Raw genomic sequence first — 9,196 nt, 5'->3', positions numbered from 1 at the left:
CATACGTATAAAGCAAAAATTCCTTTATGAAAGTCAATAGGGCTTTTTTTAAATTTATGTCTCTGGTTGGTGGATGGAAGAAAAGAGGCTTCATTGAAAGCTATCTATTAATTAAACCTACTAAACCTAAGAAAAAAAAAAAACCCACAAATGAATATCCCAGACATGTTATCTGCTTTCATTGTGCATTAATTAATATTCACCATCTTACACCCTGCGTCTTTAACATTAACAAATAAACCACATCATTTCTGTTTGTGGGGAAAAAGGTTTATTAAGGTACAGGCAATATAATATAGCTGATCGTGTGTGTGAGATTAATTTTACACATTAAACAAAAAATACAAATGCGTATTTTATTCAAGAGAAAATAACTAAGTGCTGTTGTGGGTTTATAAAGTGAATCTCTGCCGAGCTTTGCACAGCGAGCCCGTAGATGCGTATGTGAGCAGCAAAGCCGAAGCCCTCTCACGGAGACGCTGTGGAATCCCGCCAAAGTGCTTATCCGTGTACGAGAGGACGAGACAGCATTCGAGCACGTCAGGGAAGGCGTAGTTCTGGAACAAAGAAAGAAATCCTCCGTTAAGTAAAGAAAGTGATTCTCACAGTTCAACACACTCGTCCTGAGAACGTACAGAATCTGCTGAATAGTGCTGTGCAAGTCGCGGATAATCGAGTTACCGTGGTAACAGTGCCTGTTAAGGATAAAAACTAAATTGTTCATTTATTGATTTATTTTCTACAAATCTTAGCTAGAATTCCCACAAGTGAACATAACATTTCATCATGTTGGGTGATCCTACGTTATACCACAACATGGCTGAATTCTCGAATCTGATTGGTCAGAAGGTGTGTATCGGAAAGTAGTTCGGGCTCGATATTAATATATTAATGCACTCGTTCTAATATGTTATCGTTAACATAAAGATAAACATTATTTAAAAAGAAAAAACATAATCACTGATGTGGTGAAGTTTTTTCTTATAACCATTTATGGAAGGAGTCTCCAGTGTCAGCGCTTTGTACAGTTTCCCAGCACAGGAAAGTCTTCAGTCCAGAGAAGTTTACGCTTTCAGCTTTCTCGTTAAAATGACAAGTTGTGTTTTTTATCTTATGAACTTCAAGAGAGGAAAAAAAAGAGGCTGGTGAGGGAACGACCGTTTATCGTTGTTTTAATGCAAGTGAGAAGCAGAAAAGGACTTGTTTCTTGGACGTTCTATAACATTAAATGTAACTTAAATCGTTAACAAGTGTGACATGTTGTTCTTTAATAATGGAAAAAATGTTATTCTTTACTTAACACCACATTTATTGTACCTAGCATAGATGTTTCTAGAAACGTTGCTGTTGAGCTGCGCTGAACTGCTGTCGTGGTCGGGAGTTATCATAACCAACAAACTCAAAAATCATTCTATTGTCTTAAAACGCTTAGGTTATATCAGAAAAAAGCACATCTTTGTCTGTTCTCGAAGCTCAGGCGATGGCGTTTAAACTGTGTCTTTAACAGAGAGCGCACAGAGCGGCGTGAGCGAGCATAGTCATCAAAAATTAATGCAAAGGGCCGTGAATTGTGCGTAAGTTCACGGGAGTGAGAGCACTTCACTTCTGCGAGCACTGAGCACTGAGACAGGTGTTAAATTAAGTTTAATGAAAATAAGGTCTAAATATAAAGTAAGTAAAAAATTAAACTGAAAATGTGTGGTTATGTGGATTTCTTTACTGCCAGCCTTGATAGCAATTTTCGATTATTATTATTATTATTATTATTATTGTTGTTGTTGTTGTTGTTCCCTGCCCAGTTTAAAGCTTACTGTGGATATTTTGTTACCTGAATAAGAGGAACAGCACAAGGCTACTACTGAAAAAGACTTACTTTCACATGGTCCGGAATAGCAGCGAGTTTTTTCTGATGCTCAGCGACCTGAGCAACCAGGGCAGGAAAAGATTCAGCATCTGCAGAAGATCTGAGAGAAACAGAAATTAAAAAGACGTCAGCGGAGAACCAGTGCTGTACATCAAGCAGTAAATCTTAGCTCCTCTGGAGGACAGGAAGAAGAAAGCAGGCAAATAAAATCAAATAAAATCACCACATGGTCGGTATAATTAAACTGAGGAGAGCAACACGTGCATTTTTGGGTTGTTGAACATTTTTGGGTTGGTATTCAGAAATGATCATTTAATAACTTAAGGCATTATCTACCGCAAACTAATCTTACGTTAACAGGTGTAGAACAAACACTTTTCCAAATTTCCAATGAAATGACTAAGATAAATGCTAGTAAGGGGGAATGCCATCTTATTTTATATAACAAGTAGAACTCGATGCCAACGATGTAGTCTAGGCTTTCTTCTTACTAATCTGTTTGCCAGAAATACCCTTAAAATATTCTTTAAATAGAAAGGAAGTTATTGAAGATAAACTATTTCAGAAGTTTGACCTTGCTGTGACCTTGACCGTAATTGGATCAATTCCAAAATCGAATCATTTCATTTGCTGGTTAAAATGACAATTCCATATAAATCCTACAATTCATTCAAACAGTCGTTCTTGAGATACAGCGCTAACGAGAATCTCGGACAGACACGAGGAGGAACAACCTGGAAACACCAGGCAGAAGAGGCAAAACCAGATCTACACTTGTGTTTCTCCAGTAATTCGTCAGCTGTCATGTCAATATCTCTTTGCTCAGAGTACAGCTAGCTGCCTAGTAGCGTTTACACAGACATGAGAAAAATACATCAACCTGATTGGTTAATCGTGTTTCACATTATAGCAGCTCATATCCAATAAAATGTGAATCTAAGGTGTGACATTTACATATGGGGCAGTTACATATGGAGGAATCGATGACGTGTAAATAATGTATGTGTGTTATGTTAACCACCCACAAATAATCATCTGTAACCTTCTTGAAATATTTCGGCAGGATCAGAAGTATGGCTCGATGATATGACGATGTAATATTGATATCGTGATCAATTATGTCACAGTACACTTTTCTGAGATGTCATGGGTCATGTCATATTGTCATATTTTTTAAATAAACTTTAAAATTTGAAGTACAAACTCTGGAAGCAGATTTGATAAAGTCCTCTACTGTATGAATCTTTAAAATTGTTAAATGTTGAAATTTGTTTACAGGTTGAACTTTCAGTGCTCATTTATTTTTATACAATAAATAAAAGCATCAACAAACTCATTTTTAAGGATTTTAAATGCAGCACTACTGTTTTTTTTTAACCAGCAGTTAGTTAGCAAACCTATACATCGGGATGCACATTCATTGTAGAAATATTGTAGAATATCGTGATGTGATATTTTTGTCACATTCAAGCTGTCACTGTTTGGGGAAAAAAAGCATCAGCCAAATGAATAAATGTAAATATTAATGTTGTCCTAAAGATATGCAAACTTTTGCAAAAAAAAAAAAGTTGTAAGCCTGGAGATAGAGATGCTAGTTTTGTAAGTAGATGATAGGTGGTGTATCAGATTATCAGATCAGACCTCCCTCTGCTCACGAATGGTTTGTGCCAGCCTGACAGATTTGGTGAAGAATATACGAGTGATTAAATGTTTAAAATTTAACCACAAGTCCCATCACCTCAACTTACCCAAACCTAGCTACAGTGACATCTCCTGCTCTACATCATGTCAGAGGTTTAATAACCATGTTTAGAACATGAACACCTTTACCTGGTCTCTGGATCTCCCAATCCTTCAGAGGTGTTCTGCTCCTCCACCTGAAGGTGGCTGTGTTGCTGGACCAGCATGGCCACTCTGCTCTGCATGGCTTCTAAAGCTCTCTGTGTGGACTGTAGGGCAGCGTGGGGCTCCGAGAGAAGAACGTTCCAGAAGTCCTCACTGAGAGGTCCTTCAGAGCTGAGAACACTTTCAGTGTCTCGGGGTTCACTCTCGTGAGCGGCGTCTCCGTTCTCTACTGGCGTCTGGTGGCCATTAAAGTGTTTGAAGCCACTGCATTTCCACCAATTGTTATACATGAGCTGGTAACAGACAAGAGCTTCCAGACTTTGAGAAGCGGCCAGGCTTCTTTCGTCACTCTGCAGCTTTTGTTTATAGACTGCTACAGAATCCATACCTGTGGGGGAAAAAAAAGCTTTAAAACCACTTTAAAACACTATAAAACTCAAATCGAGCTGAAGTCAGTGTGAGTCTCTTACCTCCAGGGAGGAAAAGCTGGCACATCTCGGCCATTAGAGGAAAATGATTGGCCTTGAAGACTCGAGACAGAGCTCTCAGGAGCTCCTCTACCAGCGAGCCGCAGTCACCCAGCAGCTCACTGAGTGCAGAAAGAGCTACGTCCAAGGCCACGTGAGACAACAGCTGCAGAACGTAAGCACATCACACGTTTATATCAATGCACACGTATCAATACTTTAACGCTTCTGTAGTAACAGGGACTTGTATAGCGGATGCTCCACATAATCTAATCCTAATAATGAACGAATTAATGAAGAAGAATGTACATTCATTGATATGAAGTTTGTAGATGTTGTAGTTGTTTAACATTTGTGGAAGGAGACTCCAGTGCAAGTGCTTTGTAACAGTCACAGTTAAAGCTGTAATTTTAAGTTTTCTGAGATTTTGCAGTTTCTCTATAAAGCTTTATTTCCATATGTTATCTTCGAGAAAGAGGAAGAAAGAGTGGTGATGAGATGACTTAGAGATGTTTATAGCTGCTATAACATGTGATAACATTAAATGTAACTATAAATGGTTAAAAATTACATCATTCATTAATAAATTAATAATTGTAGTAGTTGGCAATGTGGTGTGATTTAAGAGGAATAAAAACACCACAGGATGCGCTGTTATAGGAAAATAATCAACTTGCGTCCACACTGCATCCGTTGTGTTTTCTCACTTAACTAACACACTGTCATGGTAGATGATGCAATACGATAATGGAATTTGAACACTGCTTGGTTTCACCATTTCAGTTAAAGTGAACATTGTGAAACCTAACACAAAATGTCTTGTTGCTATTCTTTACTTTGTCCTAAGGCTACACAAACTTTTGCACTCTAAAGTACCTGTTTTAAAGGAGCTGTACAGGTGGCAGTAGCAGGCGGGTTCTCCACGGCTCCCAGCTGTTGATGGAGCGCTTTGAGCCGGTCCAGATCAGCAGAGTCGAGCCCAAACACACTCCTCCACACACTCTGTACAGCACTGAGGAAGCGCTCATCGCTGGGCTTAGACCAGGCGTGACACGACGGCGAGGTCCAGGTCACCAACCCGGTGTGTGACAGTCTCTGAGTGAGGAGCTCACACACACAGAACACAAGCCTGTGACCCTAAACCGAGAAGAAAATCAGAGATTTTTGGGAACATTCTGCACAAACACACCCAAAGTGACGAAAAAAACCCCACTGACTAATTAGTTTTCTTGAACCCTTACCCTAAGAGCGTTACATGACATTTACATCGCTGTATATTTTTGGCCAACCACCAAATCAAACTGACCAGTAAGGTGTCTTGCGTGCTGAGGATCTCTTGCGCTGAGAGCCAATCCTGCGAGTGCACAAGGTCTTTGGCACATCTCAGAGCGAGCGAGTGGCACAGGTCTCTCTCGCCCGAGAGCTTTGCCAGGTTGGCGGCCGTCTTCAGTGACATCACGTCCCCTTTCTTAGCGATGACCTTGGCCGCGTCAAAACTGGAATCCGCAGCGAGATAGCTGTAGGAATGCAAGAAGAATTTAATAGTTTGGCCTTCAAGATGTAACTATTTCCATTTTTTTCCTTTTTTTCCCCCCCACAGTACACCATTACACCTCTATTTCAAATATTAAGTCATAAACTTGGATAAGAATATAAGCTGGGGGTCTCATATATCAACTGCGCATACACACGTTCCTATGCATACAATGTGATTCATCAAGTTGTTCTTGTGCGTGATCATGAGTATGCAGGAACCCTAGCATTAGAAACATGTAAATGCAGTAAACTCTTTTTAGTTCATCTCAGTTCTAGGGTTTTTATCCAAGAGCACAAATCAACAACACACTAGAGACAGGTCTGGCATTTCCCAAACAACCATGAACTGAATAATGACACGTCTTACATGTATGCATTTCACTCACGCTGAAGTACATTATATTTCCAAATTCTGTAGTAGAAAAGATAACAATAATGAGAGATTTTAAGACCACTGCAGTTTTTTTAATGTAATTGGGGTAACTGAATGCCTAAAATAAATATATATATATATATATATATTTTGGATTAATTACTTAGACAAACCACCACTAGAAGTGCTAAACCAACCATTTTGTGACCATATCTCTACTTTATTGTCAGTGACGTGACAAGCCGCGTCACAAGCCATGCCATGAGCAGGCTAGTGGGCTTTTTTAAAAGGAAGTTGTTTACCATATATGGAGATTAGGAGGTGTTTCTTTATGCAAATGAGTATGGCCATGAACAAGCACAGTAATTAAAATGTGTAGGTTTTATTAAAAGTCAGTTGTGTACAGAACTGTAGAACTTCTTCTACACTTGCTTTGATAAATGACACTCCTTCTCAATCCCGCTGATTTAGCTCACCATTTAGCAGCCGTGGTGTAATGGCCGTCCTTCTCCAGCACGGCACTCCAGCTCATATAGAGATCCTTCAGCACGGGGTCCTCAGGCTGCAGTCTGGCTTTGGCCAGGGCGATGGCTTCCCTGTCGATTAACCACAAACTTTAGCTTTCACGTCCTTTTAAATGCCGTAAAGCACTCAAATAGCAGGTTTTTGGTTTTAAAAAGCTGACTTCACCTATAGAACTGGTGAGATTTGAGGAGGCTGATGGCTTCGTAGAGTTTGTGAATGGACACGAGGTGCGAGGCGGCTTTGAGGAACTGCTCCTGCATACACAGCTGCTTCACATAAGCCTCTACTGTCCTGACCCACACCTGATAACCAGCTAGAAAGACCAGAAAAGAAATAATTACGTCCTGCAACACACCACACTTTGGCAAGACAAGGCGAGGTCCAAGCTGTGATGAGAATTTATCCTGTATACTTAATATTTGACTGTTACATAAATCGGTTGTACAATAAAAAATTAAACTGTTGTTAAGGAGTCTACAAAATATAGTCACTGTGTTCCTTTCTCAGCTGTACTCCAAGGTACAGTCAAGTGTATCACTTACACACATTTAGGACAAGGTAGACAAAACCAAAACATTTATACATTTAGTATTCATCCACTAAACAACATTAACAGAACGGTGCGAAAAAACAAAAAACATCCGGTTCTGTGTGGCGGAAATGCCTTGTTTTAAAGAGAGAGATCAGAGGAGGATGGAGAGACTAGTTCGAGCTGATAGGAAGGTTACAGTAACTCAAATAATCACTCTTTACAACCGTGGTGAGCAGAAAAGCATTTCAACTCGCCCAAGGCTGAAGAGCTACAACAGGAGAAAACCACACAGGGTTCCACTTCTGTCAGCCAAGAACAGGAACCTGAGGCTACAGTGGGAACAGACGTGTTTTTTGATCTTTAACAGTCCAGATTTTATGCACTGTGCATGACTGGCTGATTTATGTGCAGGTTTTCCTGTCAGAGTGTTCCAGCTCTGCTAGAACTGAATACTTTATATAAGAATGAGAATGACTTCTGGACATTTACAAACCTAGCTGTAATAGCAAAAGTTCTGCACTGAACTCCATCATGGTTTATCAAAACGAAAAGTGAGCTGTACGTCTATTTTATGTCTAACTTAAGTAAAAAAAAATAATTACTAGTAGCGATGTAGAGAGTATTTGCATTGAGCAGATACAAACAAAAAAGAAAAACGGTGGATATTGGATCGGATATCGGATTCTGTAACAAATGGCACAGATTGGAATTGGATTTGGAAAAAAAATTTCTTTTTGGAAGTGGAAATGTTTATATATAAAGACACTTAAAACTTATACTTTATTCTATTTATTGTTAAAGTGATTTTTGTGTAAAAGAGTTTAACTGTGAAGTATGTCAGTTAAAAATTTAAGCTTAGTAGTTTTTAAAGGAAACAGTATGGGATGGATATTGATGGTTAAGGTTTCAGTATTGGAAAAGAGAAAAATTGGTATCGTGCATTAAACTCTAGCATTAATAGAACTGTGGGATCCTGCGACAAGACAACAATCTACAACAATAAAGAAAAATACTTTGAAAAGAAGAAGAAAACATAACCGGTGTTAGAAGGAAAGGAGGAACACTTGCCCATAGGTGCTAAGCTCAGTAAGTGGTCAGTCAGCTGTCCTTTCTCTGTGGCCAGCTGTAGAGCTCCAATCAGATCTCCTTTCCACAGCCTCAGATACATCATCGAGTCGTAATGTCCTGCGTCCACGTGACTGTCCTCTGCACAAACAGAGCAAACACTGATTCAAAACCAGAAATTTAAAGGTACAATCTCTGATCGTCACTGATAAACATTCATTTATACCACAGTGCTGTTGAATTCTTGAATCTGATTGGTCAAGGTGATTGAGATGGTGCTGATTGATTAATTATATACTAACAGCTCATTCACAGCGACGTGTACGTCAGACACACCACATAATCTAAGGCTAATAATTCAATTCAATTTTATTTATATAGCGCTTTTAACAGTGGACACTGTCACAAAGCAGCTTTACAGACATAAATACATTCAAATTAAATTAATCCAAAATAAATTATTATTATAAACATTATTATAACAGACAGATAAAGAAAAAAAAGGGTTGTTATTTAACAATTAACTAACATTTAACAATGAAAAATGTATAATCGTTGATGTGATGAGGCATTCTGGTAGGAGATGTTTATTTAACATTAATGGAAGGAGTCTCCAGTTTCAGAGCAGTGAGTTTCAGTGAGTTTTCCACCACTAAAGAGTCTCCAGGACAGAGGAGTTTATGACAAGCTGTGTTTATTTTTGCCTTATAAACCTCGAGAGAGATAGAGAGAGGAAAAAAGAGAGGTGTGAGAACAACCGGAACAACGTGATAACATTAACTGTAACTATAAATGGAGAAAAAGTATGAAGTGTCACTCATCAATAAATTAAAAACTTCAACTGTAAAAATCAGTAAATTGCTTCCGTGTAAGAGAAAGCAAACACTTCAGCAGGTTGTGCTGCTGTTGGAAAATAATCAACTTAATCTGATTACAGCTGTACCACACCACACCACGGCATCACTGATTGTTTTCCTCTAAAAGCACAC

At 38.9% G+C, this 9,196-nt stretch overlaps 1 protein-coding gene across 1 annotated transcript in view; it reads right to left on the bottom strand.

The window, feature by feature from the left end:
• Positions 1–248: 248 nt before the first annotated feature.
• gemin5 (gem (nuclear organelle) associated protein 5) overlaps positions 249–9,196 on the bottom strand; it is a 28,601-nt gene continuing 19,653 nt past the window's right edge. The window contains exons 20-28 of the mRNA XM_026938929.3: positions 8,211–8,348; positions 6,776–6,923; positions 6,562–6,681; positions 5,483–5,693; positions 5,053–5,313; positions 4,180–4,342; positions 3,695–4,097; positions 1,874–1,964; positions 249–557 (exon numbers count right to left, since the gene is read on the bottom strand). Coding sequence (XP_026794730.3) covers positions 393–557; positions 1,874–1,964; positions 3,695–4,097; positions 4,180–4,342; positions 5,053–5,313; positions 5,483–5,693; positions 6,562–6,681; positions 6,776–6,923; positions 8,211–8,348 — 1,700 coding nt within the window. The 3' untranslated portion in view covers positions 249–392. The remainder of the gene's footprint in view (positions 558–1,873; positions 1,965–3,694; positions 4,098–4,179; positions 4,343–5,052; positions 5,314–5,482; positions 5,694–6,561; positions 6,682–6,775; positions 6,924–8,210; positions 8,349–9,196) is intronic.

This window comes from Pangasianodon hypophthalmus, chromosome 15 (assembly GCF_027358585.1).
Source record: "Pangasianodon hypophthalmus isolate fPanHyp1 chromosome 15, fPanHyp1.pri, whole genome shotgun sequence".
Lineage (NCBI taxonomy): Eukaryota > Metazoa > Chordata > Actinopteri > Siluriformes > Pangasiidae > Pangasianodon > Pangasianodon hypophthalmus.
The sequence above is the reverse complement of the archived record's forward strand: the minus strand, read 5'-3'. Positions and strand labels throughout refer to the sequence as shown.